This window comes from Citrus sinensis, chromosome 1 (genome assembly GCF_022201045.2).
Source record: "Citrus sinensis cultivar Valencia sweet orange chromosome 1, DVS_A1.0, whole genome shotgun sequence".
Taxonomy (NCBI): domain Eukaryota; kingdom Viridiplantae; phylum Streptophyta; class Magnoliopsida; order Sapindales; family Rutaceae; genus Citrus; species Citrus sinensis.
Window position 1 is genome coordinate 23,086,545 of NC_068556.1, and position 27,004 is coordinate 23,113,548.

Here is a 27,004-nt window from a genome sequence, read left to right on the forward strand (position 1 = left end):
AGTTCTCGAGGACCAAGCCTAATAATTGTATGTTTTTCATAGTTAAAATGCCGGAATGAATGCACTTTAATATATCAAAATCCTTATTTTGAGTTTTGATTGTTATTTAACGTCCAAAACGCTACATGATATCTTGAATTACTATTGTTTTTTCGAGAAGAAATTTTGTTGCATTATTTGCTTTCCGTTTATTCTGATTTCCATCACATTTTTCACATCAAAAGAGAGATCCCATAAGATTAATGATCGGTTGAATGCCAAATTTATGCATAGCATATTATCATTCGTTACTATTAACGGTAGTATACCATTATTGGAAAAAATGTTGCAACAATCGTAATGCTTTTGGTGAATGGTGACCAAAAAATACAAACCTTTAAGCGTAAAACAAAAAACGAATTTTTTTTAAATTAATAATCATACTTTCTTATTGTATAATTAACAAATTTGTTAATTTTTAAACAAAAACTTAGAAGCAATTACAAAAAATATGGTGAAAATTAGCCAGAAGCCTAAAATCGCCGGACTGGATCTAACCAAGTCTAAAACGACCATCGCCGCATGATCTTTTAAATTAAGGCAAATCCTCAATGGTGACGTACGTACTCAACAAAATCCATCAACGTGAACTGACTACGTGCAAGGGCCCCGCAAATAATTTTTTTTTTCTTTGAAAATTCCAAAAATACATCATTTGTCGGAACAAATACAAAATTATTTCGTTTCCTTTTTCATTTTTTTCTCCAGTTTCATCTCTCTGAATCTTCGTTTCTTCATCCATCGCTTCCCTCCACCGACTTTCCTGAATTTCATTGCCCCTAATTGCTGTCACTATTTACATTGATACCCCTCCATTCACCTTTTCAATAATTATTACTTTTTTATTCTCAGATCCTTAGAGCGCTCTCTCAATCTCAATCATTCTTTTAAGATTCTGAAGCTTCAGAGCTTTGTTTTGGAATTTTTACTGAACGAGTCGACTCGCTGCCGAGTCAAGATGCTGGAACGGTGCGTGGGGACTCTACGAGCCCGGCAGATCCAAAGAGCCATTCGCCACGGCAAAATCACACTCCTCTGCCTCTTCATGACCGTCATCGTCCTGCGTGGCACAATCGGCGCCGGTAAATTCGGTACTCCCGAACAAGACATCGACGACATCCGCCAACACTTCTACGCGCACCGCAAGCGCGTGGAGCCCCACCGCGTCCTCGAAGAAGTCCAAACCACCGACGCCGCCAAAACCGAAGACCCTAACAATTACGAAAAGTTCGATATGAATAAGCTGTTTGTTGACGAAGGCGAAGACGAGAAGCGTGATCCAAACAAGCAGTATTCGCTTGGTCCCAAAATATCGGACTGGGACGAGCAGCGATCCGAGTGGCTCAAAAAGAACCCGACATTACCAAACTTTCTCCGCCCAAACAAGCCACGCGTTCTCCTCGTGACCGGTTCGTCACCTAAACCGTGCGAGAACCCGGTCGGTGATCATTACTTGTTAAAGTCCATAAAGAACAAGATCGATTACTGTAGGATTCACGGCATTGAGATATTTTACAACATGGCGCTCTTAGACGCTGAAATGGCTGGCTTTTGGGCGAAGCTGCCATTGATAAGGAAATTGCTTCTGTCACATCCTGAGGTTGAGTTCTTGTGGTGGATGGATTCGGATGCCATGTTTACGGATATGGCATTTGAGGTGCCTTGGGAGAGGTACAAGGATCACAATTTGGTAATGCACGGGTGGAAAGAGATGGTTTATGATGAAAAGAATTGGATTGGATTGAATACTGGGAGCTTTTTGTTGAGAAATTGTCAATGGGCGTTGGATCTTCTAGACGCTTGGGCGCCAATGGGCCCTAAAGGGAAGATTAGGGACGATGCTGGGAAGATTTTAACTAGAGAGCTTAAGGGGAGGCCAGTTTTCGAAGCTGATGATCAATCTGCTATGGTGTATTTGTTGATTACTCAAAGGGACAAGTGGGGTGAGAAGGTGTATTTGGAGAGTGCTTATTATTTGCACGGGTATTGGGGGATTTTGGTTGATCGGTATGAGGAGATGATTGAGAATTACCATCCGGGTCTTGGCGATCATAGGTGGCCATTGGTTACTCACTTTGTCGGGTGTAAGCCTTGTGGCAAGTTTGGGGATTATCCGGTGGAGAGATGCTTGAAACAGATGGATCGTGCTTTTAATTTTGGGGATAATCAGGTTTTGAATATGTATGGATTTGAACATAGGACGCTTGCAAGTAAGAAAGTTAAGAGAATTAGAAACGAGACTAGTACTCCTCTTGAAGTTAAGGATGAGCTCGGAATTCGTCACCCGGCGTTTAAAGTTGTTAAGGTAGCCGCATCCTCATAGTTGGTTGTGAATTCGATTAGCTTCAACTTGATTATAGTAATGTATCATGCGCTTGAAACTTTTTTTCCCCCCTTTCCTTCTTTTCTCAAGTTATGATATGATACATGTCAATTCTCATGTCATTGCTGAAGCTTAGCACTGGATATTGTAACCTCTTTTCAAGATTATATTGATTTTTGAATGAAATTATAGCCTCACTTGTGTTTTCTTACAGATACACTTGTTTGTTTGATCTGAGTCTTGATGTTTATTAGTTTCTACGTGGATGTTTTGAGGTGTAAGGTTACAGGATGGGTTATCAAATCTAAGGCATAAGTTTTTATTTTTTATCAGTGGGATGCTGGCTATAAATTTGAGACATCCATTTCCCTGTTTGCTAGTTGAAATGTAGCAATGTCTATGATTCATAGAATGATTGATAATCTGATGCCTTGAACCACGGATTGGTCAAGCTTATCAAGTGTGATTATACTATTAATGTATCTGCATTTTGCTTTGGCGAAACAAAAGGAAAAATGAAGATGAATATAACTAATCTTGTCATAATGCTGTTATAATTACAAACCAAGAAGTTTTTTTGTATGGTCTGAGGAACTATAGAAACTTATCTATTCAAACATGCTGGTTTAGCAAGGAGAATAACTTTAGGGATTGGAAATTTGGAGGTTTGGTGGCTGCTAACAGTGCATAGCCTGTTGCCTTGTTGTAAAGTTTAGCATGTTCAATCTTGAGTAGAAATTGGTTCTGTTTGTAATAATGAGTTAACATTTTGGCAACATGAGATCATTCAAGTTCACTGGGATTTTTTATCCTCCACAAGGCCACTAAGCATGCGGTATCTTTGATGATTAATTGCTCGTGCACATCATCGTATATCCTCTATGTTGAGGCATGATGTGATCAACTCTGCACATTTGTAAGCTCTCTTTCTATCAAGTTTTTCAAGCAACATTTCACGTTTTAACTTCCATCTGAACACCTGAACAATTATATTGTGCCAGCCAGTAGCTAACCTCCTTTGCAGAGTCTTAGCTTTCTGTCGGTGACTGTACAGTATACCTAGTACATGTCCGTTTCCAACCAAAAATGGACCAAAAACTTGATTCCAGCTGCAATGGAATCTACACGTTTCAACTTAGGATAGGGTAAGATGACAGTTGGAAAGCTTTGTTGTCTTTATTAGGTTCAAAGAGTACTGGAAAGTATTGCCTTGATGTAGTTAAAGTTTGAAGAGAAGGAAAATGCTTTACTTTTTTTCACAAATCTGCGCCAACAACAATGTGGGCCAAAAATGCTATTCCTCTGGCCAACAATGCAAGGTGTTCAAAAACAACGAACCTGGTTAGTGCCAAGATGATGATTGATCATTTAGACCACTGCCACCAGCTGTCAAAATTGCCGATCATTTCTAGTAATCAATTCCAGCTGTCTCTACTCTGCATATGCTTAATGCTCTTGTCTGTAGTCTCCGCACACAACTCTTAACACCGTGTTCTAAATGATGCTGAAACTTTAGATAAAAGAACACGCAACGCCAAAAACTGTCAACATTTTCGCTCTGATGCTTTTCCTATTGCTCGAGCTCCGCCACGCATGGCTGTTATTTTTATTTCCTATTTTGCATCTTTTCATTTGCAGGTTCCAAAGGGAAAAGAGGAAGATTGCATATGCTCTAACACTTCATATATTCTAAAACTTGTCACAACTCGCGAGTTCAAACAAAAACCATCTCTGTCGGTAACAACTAATAGTAGTTGTGCTTGTGGGTTACTATAACTAGTTGATAAAAAGTGTAAAAGTAAATGAAACTATGGAAGAGAAAAGAAAAAGCACTTTGTATCAATTCATGCATGAGTTAATTATAAAGTTCGTTAATTTAAAATGATGAAGAACCTATTCCTATCTTAAATCTTTTCTCATCTCATCACTTTATTTTACTCCTTCAGTACTCTATAATGGATTCTCATAAACACATCACGGTGTCAATCTACTCTCACCTAAAATTTGAATAATAAATAATTAAATCAATGAAAGGAGGAAAATATATATATATATATATATGTTTGACAAAAAGTGATTGGATATTCCCACCTACGTCTTGCATTTTATTATTATTATAGAAATAAATTTATTTGTGACAATCTCATTGTGTCATCATGAAATGATATAAAATAAATTTTCAAAATCTCATCATCAAAAGTATTTTCCCTAACTATAAAACTTCATCTGTATATACCTGCCATCCAAGACCATACAACCCATCAAATCAAAATTAAAGAAACCTATTGATTAAGGCCTAAAATAATAAGATCCAGGTGTCATTTAGTTTGCGGTTCGATCAATGAAAAACCTACGCGTATGAAACTATCGATCGAGTCGTTCAGCGGTCCAGATTTGTTTTCAAACCGAGAGTGGCCTCTCGGTGCCACACACTGAAACCGCCACCTATTGGCACAGTAGTATGTGAAAGACAAACTATTTGATCAAAGCTATAAAAGCAACAAAGCAATTGTCTTTATGCTCCCATTTGGCGGCTCCCATAAGGCAAAATTTATTCGTACCAACTCTGACGCTTTTAGCTCTCTCCCCTTAAAACCCTAATTCTCACTCTCCAATGCTCACAATAAGCAAGCGCAAATGAATACTTGTTAATTAAATCATTTTAATATACACATCTGAAAAATATTTTTGAAAATATTCGCGAGTAAAAAGTTTTCAAAACTGAGGTTTTGAGAGTGATGGAGCAAAAGCACAAACAAGAGTTCGCTTTGGCTTCGGTGACGGAGCTTTCTTCGTCTTCGGCTTCTGCATTGACGCAATCTTCGCCGGTTTTTGCGCGTTTTAGCGCCAGAAACGGACTCGTGGAGCTTCGATTTTCCGAAGAATCTGAGGCCATTGGTGGTTATAACGTCGATCCTTGTACTGCTCAGGTAAGTGTGATTTTTGACGGATTCTTTGTGTGTTTGGTTACTGAGAAAGTAGAGAATCTTTAGCTTTTTCGTAACGTTCTTTTACATTTTCTTGGCAACCAAACACTGGTGGCGGCACTGCATTTCTTTCATTGTTGTCATGTTTATTTTTCCAATTTACATTCGATTTAAGTTGATGACATTTGCTTCTTTGTAATATAATTTTTTGTTTGGACTGAGAAAGCAGAGTGTTAAAGTAGAGAAGTTCATATTTTAGCTCTAGGTTGGTTAATGATTCCACATAGCTGAAATGGAATTGGAATGTTAGCTCTTTTTTTCTTTTTCTTTTTTTCCTTTCTGTCTTTCTGTTTCAATGTACAAATTGTTGAATTCTTTTGCTTCTTAGGTTTATTGTTAACCAAAATGTAGTGTTTATGTGTGGAATTTGTGAAAACCGGTGAATCTAACATTACGGTACTATTATTTTGTGCTCCTTTGTTGCCCAGTTACTCAAGTTAGGACCTGTACAATCCGTTTGCATTTCTAAAGATTCTGATACCAATGAAGAGGTAACCAAACACACTTTTTTTTCCCGCCTCTGTGTTCCTTTTTCTTGAAAACAGTGTGGGCAGCATGTTTCTTTTCCATATTTTATGATCTTACTTTTATTTGAATTCCACCAGGACCCCTGGTACAATGGTTCATATTATGTTTTTGCCCTCTGAAAATCGTAGGTGGCATACATACATACATACATACATATATATATATATATTACGTTTTATGATTAGCATCATGTTTGGTTTTGTTATGCATAGTATGATCCTATGAGTAGTTCCAGATGTTGCATCATTTTTAACAGTATCACTATTGAACCAGAAATCATATTCACGGGGAATCACTATCCAGTTTACAGATGAGGAAGAGAGCAGGGCCTTCCATTGTGCATTTGAGCAATGGAAGACTGAAGTTAAGGACCAAGGTACTCCCTTGGACATCTGCTTATGATTTTGTTATAAAATGTCATTGATATATGATATCAACTTAGATCACTGGACACTCCATTTGGCATGTTTCTTTTTTCCTTTTTTTTTTTCTCTTATTTATTTGTGCTAGCCACTCATAGTTCATTTGTTCACGTATCATTGTTATGATCTCTCTACATACTTTTTGTGTATGTGCTTGGCACTCACTTAACAATTTAGTGCTTTAACATTTCCTTTCCCAGCCTCTTTTAAATTCCTTTGTGAATGAAGTTTAAGTCGGGTTTTAGTGTAACATATGTAAAGGTGAAGTTGCATGAAATCAAGAACTAAATTGGAGAAATACCACTCCACATCTTGTATTTTATCTATACGTAATTATCTGTTTCATAAAGAACATTTTGACCAATACAAAATGTCAAGGAAACTCTCCTTTTGACAAGCCAAGTCTCCTTAATATTCTATATCTATTACTATTGTGGTCAAGGAATTGGACCCTAGGTAGTTAGTAGGAGAAATTTCTTTCCAGCTAGGTAGGGGTCAATGGATTGTTTATCCAATCTAATCTTCTCTTTAAGACGATTATAGTCTGATTAAAGCTTGAAATCAAATGCAGATATGCACCCCTGAGTTTTGCCTCAGAAAAAGGGGGAGGAACAGGGCTGGGTACTATATTACCTTTAGAAAAGAACTGCCGATGTGTGATTGTAAAATTTCTTTTTCTTTACTTCTAGATGCAGTGGTACGCTTTGCTGTATACCTGTTCTCAAATCCTCTTCTTTTGGTTTGCTTTCCAGGAATGCATTTACCAAATGGAGATGTGTCAGGTTCTTTAAAGAGCAAGTTTGATGATAAAGTAGAGCCATCTTCTGCTAAGATGTACTTCCATTATTATGGGCAACTGCTACATCAGCAAAATATGTTACAGGATTACGTCAGGACAGGTTATGTCATGGACCTGTACAAAATTTTCCCTTTGTCATGCTTTTCACAATTAAATTTGGATTTGTTTTAGACCTGATTAAACTTCACATACCATTTTACCACTGAATGTATTATATTAATACAAGTAAATTGTATGCTATAGAGCAACCAAACAGAGTTACTTAGATTTGCTGATGATATATAAGCTATTTTTGTTTCAGGAACCTATTATGCTGCAGTTATAGAGAATCGTGCAGATTTTACCGGTCGTGTAGTTGTTGACGTTGGTGCTGGTAGTGGTATATTGTCATTATTTGCCGCTCAGGTTTGCTTTGTCTTTTTAGTAGTGAAATTTCTTATGATTATAAACCTATAATTACATTTATTTTGCATCTTGCTTGGGGATGTCCTTCTTTTATTTTATTTTTTGGGGCAAAGTTGCAGTTTGATATTGTATTCCTTCACTTTGCCCAATTAGGCTGGTGCAAAACATGTTTATGCTGTGGAAGCATCTGAAATGGCTGAATATGCTCGCAAACTTATTGCGGGAAATCCATCGTTGGGAGAACGAATAACTGTGAGTTTTTTTTCCGTAATGTCAAATTTTCTGTCTTTGACCTTGTCAGTCTGTTATCTTGTTTTATTCCTGCACTATGTCATGAAATTGTAGGTGATCAAGGGTAAAGTTGAAGAAGTTGAACTGCCAGAGAAAGCAGATATTCTAATCTCTGAGCCAATGGGTACGTATATATATCATGATTGCTTTTGTTTCACTAATGGACAATGAAATGTGTATGTTGTTTAACTTTCATAGGGTTTGAGCCTCAGCTATGGTCAAAGTTCAATTTGGTTAGGGTGAATTTTGGTCGGCCAGAAAGTAGAGTGCTTTAGAGTTGTAATGGAGTCAGCATAGCATTGCAAATGTGTTTTTAGGCAAGTCTGCATTCGACTTTTCTTTAATTGCTTTTGGATGTGGCTTGTAGGCACCTTATTAGTGAATGAAAGAATGTTGGAGACCTATGTGATTGCTAGAGATCGATTTCTTGTCCCAATGGGAAAAATGTTTCCCTCAGTTGGAAGGTAAATATCACCCATGATATCCCTTATTGTCCCGCATTATTTTTTGAATCTTGAATCTCCCTGCTCTTAACCTCCAATCATTTTGATTCAAAGATAATTGCTGTTGTAGGATTCATATGGCTCCTTTTAGCGATGAATATTTGTTTGTTGAAATTGCGAATAAGGTGTGCAGTCGGCTCAAATTATATTTTGTGTTGTGCCTCATGTTTTGACTACACAGTAATTAACTTTTTGTTATTTATTTTCTCTTTTAAACCTTTTTGCAGGCTCTCTTCTGGCAGCAACAAAATTATTATGGGGTTGATCTGACACCCTTATATGGATCTGCATTCCATGGATACTTTTCTCAGGTCTATTATATTTTCACGACTCTATGTTGTGGTCAACCTCCATGATAGTTTTTCCTTTGTGGAAAGTCTAATAAGCTTTAGAAGCTAAGTCAACCTTGAGATAATCCTCCTCACATCCTTTTTATCTTTCCATCTGGTCAAATTGGCAGTTTTTTCCGTTCCTTATTGAAGTCTTGTAAACAATGGATGCTCTCGAATGAGGATAGAATGTTACATCCATCCAGTTATTTGATGCTTTTTGTTTGAGTCCAAGCAGCACCAAAAACTTGAAAGTTTTTCTCATCTTGCATCTGTACCCAAATCGAAAAATAGGTAAAATATACACCCAAATAATAAAAGCATTGAGACTTATCTGCTGCTAGTGCTTTCCTAATTCTCAGAAGCCTTGACAAGCTGTCATTAAAGGGTTAAAGTGTGTCTCGGTGTTTTCTTTGCATTACATTGCCTGTTGGGTTGCTTGATATTTCATTAAGTTGTTATGGTTACTTCTGTGACCATATCTGCTTAACCCATCTTAACTGATAGTCTCCATCTCAATATTTAATGTAGCCTGTGGTAGATGCATTTGATCCGAGATTATTGGTGGCCCCTGCGGTTTCTCACGTGATAGATTTTAAGAAAACAAAGGTATTAAATGTTTGGTAGCTTTCAAATGTTGTGATTCTTTTCTTATGCTGTCATTTTCTGAACATGTGCCAAGCACCTCTCGTTTATTACTGTTATCTTAAAATTCTTTCTTGGTTTCATTGTTTTTCTTTAAATCGAACTATACTGCTTTTGATACTTTATCGCAAATCATTATTTAACCTTTTCTTACTCCCATGTGCAGGAAGAGAATTTATATGAAATTGATATTCCATTGAAATTCATATCTTCTGTCGGCACCAGAGTACATGGTTTAGCTTGCTGGTTTGATGTACTGTTTGATGGGAGGTAATAAATCAGCAATCAATCAACCAGTCAAATATACATCAGCCATGGAGTTAATTTCTTTGTACATTGTATTGTATCTTGAGATCATGGGGTTCTATCTAATTGAACTGCTTTAATCAAACAGTACCGTACAAAGGTGGCTAACTACTGCTCCTGGTGCCCCTACTACCCACTGGTACCAATTACGCTGTGTTCTCTCTCAGCCGCTGTATGTTATGGCAGGACAAGAAATAACAGGTCAACTCCGCATGATTGCACACAGTGCTCAGAGTTACACCATATATCTAACATTGTCAGGTTGGTTCTTGTCTTCTATTTTGTTGGTGTTGGTGGCTTGTCGTCTTGGTTTTCTAACAAGCGCCAATTATAACTAAATTTAGTTAAAATGTGGGGACCTGGTGCTGACCAAGGAGGAATACTTCAGACATCATCTTGCAAGCTTGATCTTAAAGAACCCTATTACAGAATGTCCCAACCGCAACCCTATGTACTGACACAAGATCAGCAACCACATCAGCTAATGCATTCACAGGTATTGACTAATTCTTTCATTAGATTTTTGCCTGTGCAATACTGAATTGTCTAACCTTGTACCAGAATGTCACCCAGGATTATTTGTAGTTAAGCATCATGTGATCATATTGTAAGATTACTCCATTATCATGGCAATTGCAGTAAATTTTTTTAACCAATGTAACAGGATATACCAATTCAAGCAGAGGATTTAGAGGAACCGGAGTTAATACAACTACAATCTCAATGTTCAGGTGCTCAGCTTCAATAAGTAATCATCATGTATGTTTCGAAATCTAGGGTTGGATAAAAATCAAATATACAAGTCCGTGTTTGTAACTTCAAGTTTTCTACAGCAGTCCTCTTGGTCACTTTTGATCATTTGTCATGATTCCTGTATATTAGAGCGCCATGATTTTTAGCCTTATTGTTGCTGGAATACGCATTTTGTATGATTACCTTGTGACTTGGCCAGTTCAAATAATCAGATTCAGTTTGGTGGCTTTAGTTAACCTCCTTTTATCATCTTGGATCGTTCAGTAATTTTTTTCCTTTTTTTTTTTCCCATTTTTTGAATAAGAATCGATCAGTGTTTATTAGGCATGTATATTCTAACAACTACAACCTATAGAAAATAGCCGTCCGTTACCTAGGAAAAGAATACAGGTTCTGTTTTACTATAATGGGTATTCCTCGAATGCTTTGTCGGGGAAAAAGAAATTGTAACCAAAGAATTTCATTTCAACTTGGTACATTTCTACGGGCTTCGTTCATAATTACTGATTGGTTGAGATAACCCGGCAGATGAATTCCGCAAGGAAAATTAACTTGGAAGCCCAATCCGATAATGTCGGTGCTTTGGGCGTATATGCCCATCAACGCAAACTATAACCAACGAATCCGCGATGTGACGGGCTCAAGAGACAGTGTCACTTCTTCTGTTTTTCGAATAATTAGCTGACAGCTGCCATGGAAGGGATTGGCTGAACAGCAAGAACCTCATAACAGCGACTGCAAAGCGTGGGGTGCTCCACAAAGGATCCAACTTGTGTTGAGTAATTCCAGCACCTTTCGCACTTTGAGCCCTCGGCGCGTGATACCCCAATCCAAACTTTGTCTTTTCCCTCGACTAGATACTCGCCAGAGTAAGGAATATTCCTAATCAGTCCATTGGGTGTAGATGGAAGTACCTCCACCTGCACATCGTCATTTGGATTAAGTAAATGTGAAGAGAGTAGCTCATTGAAGAAAAAAATTCTGCTTACCTGAGATATAATGAATATGCGCTGCAATGTGTCTGCGTCGTGCTTGGCTGTACACATTTCACGCAATCTGGAAGCCAGACTTGCATCATCTGTAAATAGATAAACCTTCGCCTCCAAACTGGAACCGATCAATTTCCCCGTGCGAGCAACTTCCAGAACCTTGTTCACCTCTGTTCTCAACTGGCCAAAGTTGGTTCAGCCAGCCAAGTATGGTCAGAAAAAGCATAAACAATAATATTAATTATTCTAGCAACTTTTTAATATTCTATCGCAACAGTTTCAACAGTACTTTCAAACAAGGAATTTTTCACCGTTTCACATGTGTATGGTAATCTGTTAGACGTGTCATGAGAAAATTTAATGAAAATTCGATCAGCATGATTATTCACTCAAAAATCCAATACAACACTGGCACATTCAAACTCATTGGACAAACAATCCTTGAAATTGTTAAGAGATTCAATCAAAAACTAGAAAAACCTTCAGTTTCATTTAAGTATGTGACGACCACAATTACCTCAAGAATTTTCCCCCAGAAATAAATTTCTCCAACAGGAAATGTACGCCATTTTTCATCCAAGACAGGCCATTTTGATTCAAAAACAAATTCAGCAGCCGAACCATCTTCAAGGGTGTAAGCAAAGGGAAGGTTTTGCCACACGTCTTCAGCCAAATGAGGCAGTATTGGAGCGATTACTCTCACAATGGAAAGAAGATGTGCAGACAGAACTGTTTGACAGCTTCTCCTTGTAAAACTTGTTGTGCCCCTGAAATTGATGATCTTAGCAAAAGAGAGAACAATACCTTAAACATCATCATTTTTTTTTAATTTTATTTACCAGGGGTGATAAGGAGCAGGAAAAGAAAATATAATCATGAAGAAAATTTCCAAAGTGACAAGCTGTCCCCCGTGTGGCTGAGATGACATAATCTACAAATTCTATGTCTAAAGCATAAAATTGATTTATCAATGTAGCACCCCCTGAAATTTTAGTTTTTCTTTACTAAAATCATATGCATATTAAGACAGCTCAGAGTTCTATTGGGTGCAAATATTTCTAAGACTCTTTTGTACTTTCTTGCAAACTAGGACTTTCAAGGCAATAAGAGAGCATTTTACAATCTCAGAAACATCATATAATACTCGTAATCATGGGAATGCCGGAATTTAAACACGTGCAACAATTTCTCTATCATAAGGAAAAACAAATTGTGATACGCATAAATGAAAAAGGAGGACTTACCCGGTATAAAGGCGATCTTTGGCAACGTCAAAATAGAAATTTGACAGATCAACAATGATAAACCTTTGTATAATCTGAAAGATGAAAATATTCACACGCTAAATTTCATGGAATAAAAAAGGGTTTGAGGCAACTAACTTTATATTTTGCTTAATGCGCTTTTAGAAGTCTCCTGCCAATATGTAAGTCATATGAACAGTCAATAGGATTATAATGTCCACAATCCATGGCTTAAGGAAACATACCTGGAAGATTTTGAAAAACTGATAGCTTTCGTAGCTCTCTCTTATGTTTTTCACAATATTTTCAAGTTGAAATAGAGCGTACTGATCAATCATGGGAAGATCATCATAGGAAATAGAATTACCAACCTGCCAAGAGCACAATTACACATGTAAGAAACAAGATAAATGAAATTTCAAGTAGTTGCCATCAGCATACAAACTGCAGAATGTGAAGCAAGAAACAATTTCCAGTGAAAAGTTAAGACAAAAGAACAAAAATGTAGAATGCAGTATAAGCTTCTTAGCTTATGGAGGGAAGGAGAAAGAGTGTAGCAAGGTTGTAAGCATGGTGATATGAACATATAATGGAAAAACATTGCAGCTACGACTGTAGGTGTAAAGATATCTGCTCAATTCTAGAAATATCTTGAAACTCCTATCATCAAAAAACTTGAACATACTCTCCAATCGTGCAGATTGCCCAAAAGGTATCTCAGTGTTCCTCGCAGCTTCCTATATATGTCAGACATTTGACGGAGGACCTGAGGACCAATCATTACATCACCAGTGTAATCTACACTGGAAACCCAGAGTCGCAAAACATCAGCTCCATAGCCAGGTGCTTCCTGCCAACAGGAGACAAACATTGATAAAGGACAGACCAAACAGATAAAAACAAGAAAATTGAATTAAGGCCTAACAATAACCAACCTTTTGGTTTTTCCCTCCCTCAATCACCATTTGTGGATCTACAACATTACCCAAAGATTTGCTCATCTTAGACCCCTTCTCATCTAATACAAATCCATGAGTTATAACACTTTTATATGGGGCCTTTCCTGCATCCAAGAAAAACAGAAATTATCTTCATGAAAGTTGGCCCCCAGGCGTTTACAATGCAAAACAAACATATGCCTGGCTGCAATCAAGATGACTAGCGATTCAAAATCAATAAATTTTGAATGCACTCCATTACTTTCTTGCCATCACAACAAGAAGGGATATCGGTAGAACACAGCAACTTCTTCTTCATTTTTTAATAAATAACTTAAGAAGACTTCTTACTTATATCCAAATTAGTTATTTAAATTCTACTCAATACGAAATTCATATCTGTATCATTTCCCAAAAAATGCACATGAAAACTATAGATGATTTGAAAAACTGCTGTAAAACTTTATGATAAACAATTTTGGCAAAGATCAGCAATTTTCTCAAAAATAGTGACAAAAGGAAAATATAAAATGCATATGGTAGAAATATTTCATATAAAAAACCACATCTAATATGAATCAGAAGATGTTGACTACCTTCAGTTGCAATACTTGTTAACAAAGAACTCTGGAACCATCCACGATGCTGATCTGTACCTTCAAGGTACAAGTCTGCAGGTAAACTAAGGCCATTTCTTTTTCCCAAAACAGCAGCCCAGGAAGAGCCTGAAATGGGGATAAGCAACTAAGAAACCAGACTCCTAGAAAAGCAACATGTGAGATGAGCTTGAGAAGCATTTTCGAGTAGCAACAGTAGAGTTTCACGACAAAAGGCCACACCACACATGCAGAATAAGAAGATATTTACTCATGGAATAGATGTGGCTGGTCTGAAATTAGGAAGATTATTTATTCAGACAAAAAGTAAAGCAGCAATGCAATAATGCAGTCAGTAATATAATGTACAAGTGGCAGCTGTAGAATAATCATCAAAAGTAATAAATTTCTTTCATAGGCAGTAATTATCTTGACCCATTCCAATAATATATCCGTTCACAACTATGACGGCTGCTGAGATTGTAGATCAAATTCCCAACAATAAATTATTATTAATTAATTAAGTTACAAAGTCTAATTAGTGGCATTAGCAGCGATTAATCTCAGAACAAAATATCATGCAATTATACTGATCAGCAAAGAGATTTTTTTTTCCCAAAATAAATGCACAAATCCACTACATCCTTTTTCTAAAAAAAATAAGTGAAAGCAAAGTCCAAGGTGGATTGGTGAGAGCTTCCATTATTCATTACAACCTCAGATTGGTAGAGAAGATGACCACAGAGAAAATAATGTTGGAACACAAGAAACACAACAGGGAGAAACAACTGTTTCCACACAGAAACAAAAAGGATAATGGAACTTGAGATATGAAACAAGAAGATACATTTGAGAATCCGTCATGCAACAAAGAATGTTGAAATCTAGCACTATTCTTCATGAGTATGTTCAAACGCCAACAAGGTTTCACACTGCAGTACCTGAGTCAAACCAGACATCCATCGTATCAGTCCCCTTTTCGTATTCGGATGCTTTATCATGATATTTGGCAGGAAGAAGATCCTTCACTGCCATGTACCACCATGCATCGCTGCCCTTTCGAGATATTATAGCTTCAAAGATAAAATCAGATACACGATCAAAAGTCTAATAACAGACCAGAACTTCAAAATATATAAGTGGGATAAGCCATGTATATAGAGAACTACAGGGGAAAGAAATGTAGAATGCAGATAATAACTTTGCCATTAGGAAATTAAATAGAACTCCATAGAAAACAAAAATAAGAAAGCATTCTTACATTTGATATGATCAATAGTCTCTTCATTCATAAGTGGTTCCTTTGACTCCACATGATAAAAGACTGGAATAGGAACCCCCCATGTTCTTTGCCTTGATATGCACCAGTCCGAGCGGCCAGAAGTCATTGCAGAAATTCTGTTTATTGCCTGAACAATAATCGTGCAAACAGATTAAATGAAAACACCAATAGATATCTGAGACCATTCATTAAATTTAAAGTGTAAATGACAGGTAAATTCAAACACACAACAAAACAATATAAAAGCTCTAACTCGCTAAACTCATTTATAACAGCTACCAAATACTCATTGAAGCTGAGTCAGACTTTATACTCATTGGCTGGAAAATCTAGGTAATAAGGAGCTAAACAACATTATGATATCACACTAACTTGATCATTTCCACCTAATCAATCCTTATGAAGACAAGAAGAAATAAACAACATAATGATATTACACTGACTTGATGGTTTCTGCTTAATCAAGTTTATGAAGACAAGAAGAAAATGCTTCAGACTACCTTCACGATCCTTAAATAATCAAACTTAAGAAGCTTGAATTTTTACAATAAAGCAAATATGATCATTGAAAGGCAAATGAGAAAATTGACAAGTATAGGAAGGGCAAGCAGAAAGAACTGAATTAGTAGATTTCACAGAATATAAATAAAGCATGAATCAATCTTGAAATTGGTGTAAATGATATTTGTGAGATAAGAATACTACCACAAGGATCAAAGCACAGAAAGGACCAAACATTCAAGGCGGGAAAGCTCCAATGTAAACATCAATACCTGAGGCGGAACCCATTTCACTTGACCAATTGCATCCATGGCAGCCTGGCGGAACCCTTCCACTGATGCAAACCATTGCTCAGTTGCCCTAAATATTGTAGGCTTCTTAGTTCGCCAATCATATGGGTACTTATGTTCTGCATAACAGAGAAGTCACAAGAGCTTCATAAGCTGACTGACATGGTAACTTATTTAATTAATAAGTAACCGGAGTACTTCCCAGCGAGTTAGGCTTTCAATAATAACTTTTTGTATTTTAAAGGAAAAGAGTATTAACTTACCATATGGTTCTTCCATGATAAGGGACATTTGCTCATCCAAGTATTTCACAACAGCAACATTACCATCTCCAAGTACATCAAGCCCACTAAACTTTCCTGCTTCCTCAGTAAACTTTCCCTCATCATCTACTGGAGAAAGTATTGGCAGTCCATATTTAAGGCTAGTCACATAATCCTCCTGACCATGACCAGGAGCTGTATGCACCAGCCCTGTCCCCGATTCTGTTGTAATATAATCTCCTCCGATCACAACCGGGCATTGCCTGTTATCTACTGGGTGCACATACCTGAAGCCACAATGAAGACCAGATTTTAGAAAATACATAATGAATTGATTATAGTTTTTTTTTTAATTTGAATTCAAAAGGATGAAGTATGTAACCAAAGGAAATGAGTAATGCTACGTGTTTCTACTTAAATTCAAACCTGCAGTTTTCAAGATCTGAACCTGCCAATGTTTTCTTGATAACAAGCTTCGTGCCCCATTTTGCTTCCAGGGTTGGCACAAGGTCAGATGCCACAATAATGAAAACCTTCTTTTGATCCTTAAGAACATTTCCGGGCCTACTCTTCTTATTTGCAGGGGCCGCAGAATCACCTTCCAACAAGGATTGTATCTCCACGACAGCATATTGTAGCTTGGCATTAACTGCAACAGCTGAGAAAAAGAGGAAAAAGGAAATGATAGATTATAGGAAGATACTATTCCTATCAAAAAATAGTACTTCAAGACAAAAAGGCGAGAAGAAGTGTACATTTCTTATGAGTGCAAACAATTCATTCTTTCTTTTGTCAAGGTAGCATAAATACAATAGATTAATTAAGCACCTCAGTGGTTAGGACCAACAAAATAGAATTGCTAAGTTGTTAGGACCAACAAATTCGTACTATGAGATAATCTTTCCATACTATATGGTTCTCACCCTTCAGTTCAGCTGATGAAAGAACTAAAGCAAAATATTATGACCCAAAAGATGGTTGAGCACAACAACTTAACAAGTGTACTTTATCACCAGTACAGAAGTAAACTCAAAACCATAGCCATATTGAGATAACTGCAACAGGAGTTGTACAAAACAGTAAAAAGTCAAAGTTTTGACTTTTGACCATTGAAAAAACTGTTGAAATCTGATAAACAATAAACAAAGCCAATCACTTTCTTTACTAATACTAAGACAACAACATGAAAGGTGAAACTAAATAATGACTTACCAGCATTGGCTGGTACAGTCCAGGGGGTTGTTGTCCATACAGCCAAGCCCAAGTCCGGAAGGAATTCGTTTAATAAACCACTTGTACTCGGAGGTGCACTCACCATCCTGAAGACAGCATATATGCTTCTTGAAACATGCCCCTCTGGATACTGCATCGAAAAAGACACTGAAAATGAGTTTGACAATGACGTTCTTCAAAAGAAAAAGAAGCAAATTTTAAGTTACGAATTATAACTTTTACTCATAAATCAACCATTTCAAGGTTGGGGATGACTGTCTAAACTTGAATAGGAAAGTAAAACTCAAATAAACATACTTGAACACAGTTTATTAAGAAGTTTTAATTCACAATAAGAACACTTGATTTACCTCCAATTCAGCCTCTGCAAGAGCAGTACGAGATGAAGGACTCCAGTGAACTGGTTTCTTGCCCCTATAGATATACCCTTGAAGGGACATCTGGCCGAACACTTCAATCTAGCAGATGGTATTGGAAATTCAACCATGCTTAATTAAACTATTAATTGATTTTCTTGTACAAAATGACCAGCAATCTAAGGATATATAATCAAGGCATGTCATAAAATAAAATTAAGGCCTATCATTTTCACTCAGTTATAAGATCTATACGGAGGAAGTAACCAAGCATGATAACCAGAATTCAGATAAAAATAGAAAAACTTCAGGGTTATGAATGATATTTTGGTTCAAGCACCTAACCAAGTACTACAGGAAAAAGCAATATTTGATACCTGCGCAGCTTCATATTCAGGATCCAGAGTCAAATAAGGATTATTCCAGTCTGCCCATACTCCATAGCGCTGCAAATATTAAAATCAAAGTCCAAGAATTTGCTAGATCAATATCTGTCAATCAAATGTTCATATTATCTTTCAAATACTAGAAAAAGGAAATACCATATAATAACAAATGACCACAAAGCAATATTTAAAAGATCAATGAATAGACAATAAAAAGAACCACTCAGAGCACAGAAACTGGGATGTCACCTTAAATGATGCCATCTGAGCTTTGACCGTTGCCTTGGCAAATTTGGCTGCCTTTGCTCTTAGCTTTGATGGTGTGAGATCCTTTTTGGCATCCTCATCCAGTGACTGCAGAACTGATATCATTCAAAATGACAATCAAATCCTTTAAGATTTGTGCTCAGAACTTTTCATTTTTGGATAACTCCAACAGTGCTTGCACCATGCAAATGGTCAAAAGAATTACATAATGGTTAGTAATCAATATTCCATTGAAATTTGCAATTCGCCCAGTAGAAATGTCTTAGAATCAAACAATCTAAAGGGTGAAATTTGCCCCATCACATAAGTGACTAAAACAAATTCATGATGGTAGATATAGCAATTCCGAGACAATTAAATTATGAAATCCATTATTGTCTACAGCCTTATCATCAGCGATATATTCCAATTTTATAAAGATTTTTTCTTTTACATATTTTTTACAAATTTTACATCCATAGACAATCTCAAGGGCAGCTTTCTGATTGTATCCTCTTACACAATCAGCATGAAATAAAGGATCAATATAGTTGCATGTTGAACATAACTGAGTACATTAGAAAGCCTGCCAACAACAATGCCAGCAAACAGAAAGATGCTTGCCTTTCAACTCAATTGGCAGGCCATGACAATCCCAACCAGGCACATAACGAACTTTATAATTTTGTAGAAGCTGTCAAAAAAAGAAAACAGTGAATAGCAATTGATCGGATTACAACATCAGTTCCAAATCATGAATCATTTGATGCGTTTTGCTTAAATAAATATGTTGCCTTAGAACCAGGCCTAATCATTTCATTTGAGATATAGCAAATATTATTCTTTTCTTTTTTTCTGATTCGAAAATTAATTGCATTAACTTAAATGCATAAGTACAAATGATGTCAGAGGTATGGAAGGAAAGTTACCTTATAGCGGTTAATTATATCCTTCAATATCTTATTCAGAGCATGTCCCATATGTAGGTTGCCATTAGCATAGGGAGGACCATCATGAAGAACAAAATTTTCCTGAACCAGTAACTTGGGTCAGCTAATAAGTTCATAAACGTAGAACAAGAGCAAAACGATAGCTATGATACTCACCCCATCATTTTTATCTGCAACTCGCAAGAACACCTGATGGTCATCCCATAACTTATGAATTTCAGGCTCCCTAACTAAAGCATTTGCTCTCATCCCAAAAGTTGTTTTCGGCAAATCAACAGTGTGCTTGTACCTTCCTTCTTCTTTCTTTTCCCCTGAACAGTCACAATCATGCAATAAAAAGTAACTTTTTATGAACCAAAATCCTTAAAAAGTTGTTGGCGCATTTTAATACAACGGGATAATCATCTTCTTCATTAGTTAAAAGAACAACAAAACACACGAACCTTCAGCTGCTTTCTTAGCAGCCATAACAGGTCCTCGAGACCTTCGTTTGGACGAAGAACAAAATTCATCACCAGAACAAATTGAATAGCAAGTCACATTTAAGAAAGATAAAAATTTAAGCGAAGAGCTTCCTCTGGAATCAAATAAGTTGACAGAAGCCTTTTTCCTAAATGATGAACAAGTTCTTCGTGATAAAACCTGTAAATTAACAACATAATTAATCAGCACCAATTTAAACTCCACCAGCATTTGTTAATGCAAATATTGTACATTTTATCACAGTAAAATTGCATTTCTGGATACATAACCAAACATGTGGCTGAGCTTCTCGCTCTTCTAAGACATTTTAGCAAGCAGTTAATGCACCATAACCAACCTAATCAAGTATTTCAATTTCAAAGCTCAAAAACTAGCATTAGCATCAAAATTCAAACACTAAGCTTAATAAAATATCTATTGGCACAAGCTTCAATGAGACTAATTATAAAATAAAAATAAGAGCTAAAGCTCTGTTTCGTTAGCGAGGAACTGCAAGAAAAAGGAAATAAAGGAATCATAAGCAAGCTTTCAGGTTCCTTCATTTCCACAAGAAATTTCTTAATAACCAAAAGAAATGTATTTCAAAACAAAATTACGAAAAGGAGAGAGAGAGCGAGAATTAGTGCAAAATACAGCTGAAAATGAATGTATATTTCTACGTACTCTATACGAAGAGGACTGCATCATAGCAATTGTAGCTTCTCTTGGAGTCGATACAGATGAATTTGAAGCAAATGACTTCAAAATGAACGACATATTTTCTAATTTCTATTTTATTTATTTAAGTTATTATTCATATTTATCTTTTAGTCTTCCTCTGATTCATAAATTTCATTCACTTGCTACAGAGATTCTGCATTTTCAGCCACTGTAGCGTATGCTCAGGCTGAGTGAAATATCATGTGGATATATACCGCCACAACCTTCAGCCTTTAATTATTCTTCACATATATTTTTTAATATTTTTATTTAAAAAACAAGACCTCGTTGCTTTTTTTTATTATTATTTACTGCAGAGCCTCCCCCATGAACTTGAAATTTTGGGTATAATCTTATTAAATATTTTAATAAAAGTTAGTAATTGTAATTAGGTTTTTTATTTTTTATTTTACAATTGGATGTATTGCACTATTTTTGTTCCCTTTTATTAAAAAGGAAAATTTGAAATAAAAGAACGGACAAAATATTCAACTATCGTTAAACAGTCCGACGTCGTTTTTAAGCAAACCCTGCCTCCACATTTTGATGAAACACTTATCAGAGAAATGGCTACTGAATTCCACAGTTGTGCCAAACCGATATCTTTGAAAAAGTCTAAACCAAACCAACCATGAAAGTTGGTAGAGGCAAGCCGCGGACTCAAGCCAAAACAATGTTCTTAAATCAACATGAGAAAATACTTGTAAAGATGAACACAATTTAGGTTCTATCTCATTGATGTTACAGCTGAAAATTGAACATTATTGTTTTTTTACAGGGAAAAGCGATTAGTATTATGAAAACAAATCCAATCGGGACAGCCATAGCCATTGATAACGAAGAGATGCTGCACCTACTATGATGTGCTTTGGCCAGCAGAACCGGGACAAATACTTCTAAAACTGGACAGTGCAATAGGAACAATACCAATGAGAGCCATCTGCAATTGCTCGGAGCTGCTTAATTTGACAGTAACTTGCCCACTTCGCTGCTTGTTCAATCCAATGCAGACTGCCATCTTAGAGCTCCGTCCTACAGAGAACTGAGACTGTACGTTGGCCATCAGATTCAGGTCACCTCTCCAGTTCATCAATGACAGACCCAGACTGGAATTGTTGTTGCCGATAGGAAAATCTTTATCCTTGAGTCGCAGTTCCAGGTTGGCTCCGTATGCCGTGTCACCGCGACATTGCACAGCTCCAGCATTTCCTGATAAAACCAAGCGCTTCCCAACAGCAATCTCATCCTCAATTTTAAGTCCAGTTGCCACATTTTCGCCTAATAAAGTGATTGATACTCCACCAGATGTTTTGTTCATTTTGAAGCTTCTGAATTTGGTTTCGCTTCTGAAGATGTAAGCCAGCTGCCTTCCAACAGTCTGAATGTCAAGTCCTGCCATGGTTGAACCGCTCTCCGCAAACTTGGCTGAAATTGAGGAATCTAAATGAATATTGAACTCCTTTTTATCCTTTGTTATTTGAAAGGCGAATGCACCTGGGAACTGATTGGCAATAACAAAATTTCTTTCCAGGCTGACACCATCAAACCCGCAATCATGGTCCCAGCTGGGTGAGTCCAAAACAGGCCTCGCTAGAAGCTGAGATGTTGCCTCCAAAAGTCGGTATCTATATGCAGGACTGTCTCCATCAAAAGAGGGTGGTAGAGCAAAGTCAGGTAACATAGCTGGTACAGTTGCTGGAGGATCATCTTCTAGGTTACCATCTTCCCTCTCATCATCATTGTTACTCCTATAGCCCTTTTTCTTCATCTCCCTCAACCTTTTCACCTCCTCTTTCCACTGTTTCTTTTGAAGAAGCTGGACTCGGTAATCATATTCCTCAAAGTAGGCTTTTCTTTGCTCTTTGCTGAGCTTAGCAACCTGAGATTTCCTTAGGGGCTTGAAAGGTGGGAGCTGGTCATATTCATCCTCATCTTCTAGATCAGAACCTGAAAAATCAACCAACTCAACATCCGATTCAACACCATCACCACCTTGATCAACTGAGAGTTTTGGATGAGTGTGAGACTGCAACAGTGATGACAAGAAATAGGATAGAGGTGCTGGACGACGGAAGCCAAAAAACTTCTTAGGGGCAGGACCTTGAGATTTTGACACAGAATTTGCCTCAGATAAGATTTTCAAGGAGAAGCACAATAGTAATAATTGGGGCCTCCAACTCTGTCCATTAGGAAGCACAATTTCTCCAATTCTGTTCTTCTGACAGGATTGATGGTTTTCAACAAGAGACACAGGATGCATCATATTTAGGTTCATCAGATGTGGATCACCAATTGCTTGGCTGATTCTTTGCTGAATAGCATGGGATTGTTGACCAACAAACACCTCATAGCTTAAAGGTAATCCAGATGGCCCATCAGGGGGATCAGAAGCGGCATGCGTCAAACACAAAATGGCATTTTGCCATACTGATGACCCAAGAGAACTAGTAAGAGACTTTAACAGAGGCAAATCATTATGATCTCTAGTATGGGTGTCTAATCGATCAACATAAAGGACAACATCCGGAGGGAACTTCTTGATGGACTTCCTTATAGATGCTAATGTCTTTTTGTTGACAGTTCGTCCAATTGCAGGAGATCTGAGACCCGGTGTATCAAAGATTCTAATCTTAACTCCGTGTACTAATCCAGCAATCACTTTGACAGAGGAAGTGGCAGGTTCAAAAGCATTAATAGTGGACTTCTCCTCACCGAATATAGAATTAATCGTTGCACTTTTTCCCACTCCAGTTTTCCCGAGTACCAAAATGTTCAGAGAGAAGTCCATATCATCTTTATCTTCTATTTCATGCTGTTCAGCCACCCTTTTGGCTGCTTCAATGCTGACTGCTTGACTGGAATGCCCCCCAAGAGCAAGAGCCAACCTATACAATACTTGTGCAACTACGGAATCATCAAAGGAATGACCTAGTCTCTGAACCAGTCTCAAGAATTTCACTCTTAAGATTTGTATCTTCTCAATCTTCCTCTTTTCTTCATCACTTAGCTTGTCTTTTGTTACATCCCCTTCCAGGTTTATTGATGGACCTGGACTTAAAGAAGGGAATAAGGAACCTGAACCGGCGTGGTGCTGATAAGTGAATACATTAGAACCATCAGCATGGTTGCTCGGGAGGCCACCACCATCTGATGCAGCACCAGTTGCTGATTTCAAAAGAGCAATCAATGTAGCAGAATCAAATAACTCATTCCCTTCACCGCTCATCTTCACATCCGGTTCATCATCTGATTCCGTCACAATCTCTCCATCAATTCTTTGTGAATGACCTTCAAAATCCTCTGACTCTGTTATAGAAGAGGAAGCTAATCTTTCCTCCAAGCCATGCGTGATCTGCCTGGTTGTTCTGGAGCTTCCAAAAATTAACTCTTCAATGTCTTCATTGGAAAGCAAACCTTTTTGTCTCTCCTCTGCTCTCTCTATAACATCATCAGTTTCCGTTTCTGATTTAAGGGATCTGGAAGCACTTGATTTTGCATCTTCTAATCCATCACCCTCAACAGTTCCAAGCAAATCACCATTTTGAAGCGATGAATTTGGTTCCAAAGAATGAGAATCCACAGCCTGAATTTTCTTCCCCTTCATAGTACCATCTGCAGACTCGGCTGAGATAAAAACCAACGGATCATATAAATGAACTCCCGAATCAATTTCTGGCTCAGTTTTACTCTCCAAGTTATCATTCCCACTGTCCTGATCAAGAGAAACACCCCCACTATCATCAAAACTGCTGCGTGGATTATTTTGACTATCAGATGGCACTTCTGCATTCACCCCTTCCACTTCAACCATCAATTCTTCAAAATGGCTCAGTTCTGCACTATGTTCCTGTGTTCTATCCTGATCTTCTGATTCAATCATTTCCGGCACAGAATTCCGGAGTTCTGGCCCTTGTTCAATAGAATTCTCAACAAACTTGAATACATCTCCCTTCCTATCCACAAAAGACTCATTGTGAGACTCTGCTGTAACACCATCACCCTTATCTTCAACCAGTTCAGCTGACACTGAGTCCTCAGCAAAATCATTCACAGCAATTGACTCCGCTGAAGAACTAACACTCACATCCCCAACTCCAATAAATTTACTTGAAACTGAACTATCAACAAACTTCTCAGGAGACATTGACTCAGAAAATGGTTCATCTTCCTCTCCTTCACTTTCCATCACCTTAACTCTTAGCGCACTATCAACTCTCCCAATGTCAGGAACCTTAACTACAGGCGAAACACCACCACCATCTTCCCCTTCACTCACCAAACCCTCTTCAGCACCAGAGTATTCATCAAATTCAAAACCATCATCATCCATTGACAACTGCGCAATAGGTTTAACATTCTGATCAACAACAGGGCCGTCATATTCATCACTTCCTATGGACTTTTGAGAAAACTCCTCATCCGGGTCAGCCACAAATGGCCTAGCAACCCTATATTTATCAACAGCACCACTTCCTTCTACAATTTCCTCATCTGGGTCTGGCCTCTCAGAGGCAGTCTCAAACTCCTCACCACTAATACTACTTATGCTACTGTAACTACCATAGCCACTGTCACTAACAACTACTCTATGACCATTTGACTCCGAACTGTTATCATCATCATCGTCATCATCAATAGTAAGAGGAGCACGGATAAAGACAGCACCTGTAGATGAGTCCATGTAGTTGAGGTCTTGTGTTTTGTGTTTCCCAAAGACAGAATGCAGATACGAGATACCAAACCAAAAAGATGAAACGGTTGGGTTTTGGTGACGATAAGTTTTAGGGTTTTGTCATTTTGTATTTTATTTTTTTGTCAATCCTTACGTTTTTAGGTTTTGCGGTTTAGACTTAAGAGCGGGGTTACAGGATATGTTGGTTGCAACAAAAGGTTGCTGTGGCAAGTGAGGGAGCCACGAAACACCAGGTACATACAAAAAGCCGGGAGATAAAGGGTGGGCTCTGAGACAAAAGCTATTGGTACTTGGTGTGTCTTGTGTTTGGCTTTTTTGGCTAGCATAGGACACGTGTATGCTTCTTAAGCCATTAGAATATAAATATTTCCACAATGCCAAAAAGAGATTTTCCGAAGGTCTTTATTATTTTGTTTTCATCTCAGCCCCATCTAACCAAGGGAATAATTAAAATTTGATCTAGTTAATAGTAATCTTATGCTTTTTCAAATCAACAATTATTGTAATCCAAACAGTTGAGTCTCAAATATTATGTAGTATTGATCTAAGGGCATAAAATTTAAAAATAACCTCAATTAAAATAATATTTTTTTAAAATTTTTTTTACATCCGTTTTAATTTTTTTATCTTTATTCTAACGACGTCAATCTCTTAGTCTCTCCAAAACAGCTGATATCTTTTCTAAAATTATACAAAATTCAATTTATATTTAATTAATTGATAAGAATTTTTTTTAATAATAACTATTGCTCATGATATTTACAATCATATAAGTACTGAGATTCGTTTACATCAATTCTGATATGACACCGCTCAGATTTTTAATCATCTCAAATATTCGAGGGACGTCAACTCCCATCTTGAAAGAAAGACTGTATTCACTCAAGCTCTGGGACTCCGAGAAAAGAAATTTAAATTAAACCCCTGCAATGCGTCTGCGGAGGCTCGAACTACTTCCCTCACATTTGTGAGGGAGTGGCTCTAGCCACTTGGGCTAAGCCCAAGTGGTTGGATAAGAGATTAAAGCCTAAATAGGGGCCACCATCTTAAAACCAAGGGCAAATTGAATTTTTTTTTTTTCCTCTGTGGCCCTTGTGGTTTTGCTTCACATATAATACAAATTTTTTTTTTTTAACGAAAGAATTTTAATATAAAATAACGTCTTCATAGTGTAGGTTAACATGAGATATACGATATCCAACCGATGTAATTGTTTGCTTTTTTTTTTTCCTTGATTATTGGAAAGTTTATGTAAAGAAGAAGAGAAGCAAAGACAGCAACATTAAGTTCTTTCTCCAGCAAAAACTGAAGAAAGAATTATAGGTTTTTATATTGGGAATTTGTTTGCAAATACTATTTGACATGTTTTTCCTTTTTATTTTTGAAACTTTTGTAGCATTTAAATTTTGATCAAATGTTTAAATTGTAGGAACGTGAAAAATAAGAGATTAAGTAATGAATCTATGTGCAGGAGAGAGTGTAGATATGATTTATCAAAAAATGTGTAATTGAACTATAGTTTTTA

At 37.1% G+C, this 27,004-nt stretch overlaps 4 protein-coding genes across 4 annotated transcripts; 2 read left to right on the plus strand and 2 right to left on the minus strand.

The window, feature by feature from the left end:
• Window positions 1-630: 630 nt before the first annotated feature.
• LOC102619256 (xyloglucan 6-xylosyltransferase 2-like) lies at window positions 631-2,575 on the plus strand. The gene has a single exon (XM_006489027.4). The coding sequence runs from the start codon at window positions 998-1,000 to the stop codon at window positions 2,360-2,362; it is 1,365 nt and encodes a 454-aa protein (XP_006489090.1). The 5' UTR covers window positions 631-997; the 3' UTR covers window positions 2,363-2,575.
• Window positions 2,576-4,867: 2,292 nt separating this feature from the next.
• LOC102619550 (probable histone-arginine methyltransferase 1.4) lies at window positions 4,868-10,566 on the plus strand. Its single transcript, XM_006489028.4, has 15 exons — window positions 4,868-5,292; window positions 5,778-5,840; window positions 6,151-6,253; window positions 7,052-7,198; window positions 7,400-7,503; window positions 7,657-7,755; window positions 7,849-7,918; window positions 8,162-8,258; window positions 8,368-8,422; window positions 8,525-8,608; window positions 9,158-9,235; window positions 9,438-9,541; window positions 9,666-9,838; window positions 9,922-10,073; window positions 10,242-10,566. Exons 1-15 carry the CDS (start codon window positions 5,101-5,103, stop codon window positions 10,323-10,325), a joined length of 1,605 nt encoding a protein of 534 aa, XP_006489091.1. The 5' UTR covers window positions 4,868-5,100; the 3' UTR covers window positions 10,326-10,566.
• A 114-nt stretch (window positions 10,567-10,680) lies between these two features.
• LOC102618088 (isoleucine--tRNA ligase, chloroplastic/mitochondrial) lies at window positions 10,681-21,018 on the minus strand. Its single transcript, XM_006489023.4, has 22 exons — window positions 20,751-21,018; window positions 20,048-20,246; window positions 19,761-19,915; window positions 19,584-19,685; window positions 19,279-19,348; window positions 18,658-18,770; window positions 18,400-18,468; window positions 18,017-18,124; window positions 17,646-17,796; window positions 16,860-17,091; window positions 16,434-16,720; window positions 16,153-16,289; window positions 15,359-15,506; window positions 15,039-15,170; window positions 14,098-14,226; window positions 13,499-13,626; window positions 13,249-13,413; window positions 12,809-12,934; window positions 12,564-12,637; window positions 11,837-12,086; window positions 11,320-11,499; window positions 10,681-11,250 (listed from the first exon to the last, which is right to left on the minus strand). Exons 1-22 carry the CDS (start codon window positions 20,841-20,843, stop codon window positions 11,008-11,010), a joined length of 3,291 nt encoding a protein of 1,096 aa, XP_006489086.1. The 5' UTR covers window positions 20,844-21,018; the 3' UTR covers window positions 10,681-11,007.
• Window positions 21,019-21,484: 466 nt separating this feature from the next.
• LOC102617809 (translocase of chloroplast 159, chloroplastic) lies at window positions 21,485-25,728 on the minus strand. The gene has a single exon (XM_025092217.2). It carries the CDS (start codon window positions 25,465-25,467, stop codon window positions 21,643-21,645), a length of 3,825 nt encoding a protein of 1,274 aa, XP_024947985.1. The 5' UTR covers window positions 25,468-25,728; the 3' UTR covers window positions 21,485-21,642.
• Window positions 25,729-27,004: the final 1,276 nt, after the last annotated feature.

Coding starts and splice junctions, on each gene's coding strand:
- LOC102619256 (XM_006489027.4), top strand. CDS start 998: ATGCTGGAACGGTGCGTGGGGACTCTACGAGCCCGGCAGATCCAAAGA.
- LOC102617809 (XM_025092217.2), bottom strand. CDS start 25,467: ATGGACTCATCTACAGGTGCTGTCTTTATCCGTGCTCCTCTTACTATT.
- LOC102618088 (XM_006489023.4), bottom strand. CDS start 20,843: ATGTCGTTCATTTTGAAGTCATTTGCTTCAAATTCATCTGTATCGACT. Junction 16,290..16,433: donor TATCATGGAAGAACCATATG/GTAAGTTAATAC, acceptor TCTGTTATGCAG/AACATAAGTACCCATATGAT. Junction 11,251..11,319: donor GCATATTCATTATATCTCAG/GTAAGCAGAATT, acceptor GACGATGTGCAG/GTGGAGGTACTTCCATCTAC.
- LOC102619550 (XM_006489028.4), top strand. CDS start 5,101: ATGGAGCAAAAGCACAAACAAGAGTTCGCTTTGGCTTCGGTGACGGAG. Junction 9,839..9,921: donor CATATATCTAACATTGTCAG/GTTGGTTCTTGT, acceptor AACTAAATTTAG/TTAAAATGTGGGGACCTGGT. Junction 10,074..10,241: donor ATCAGCTAATGCATTCACAG/GTATTGACTAAT, acceptor CCAATGTAACAG/GATATACCAATTCAAGCAGA.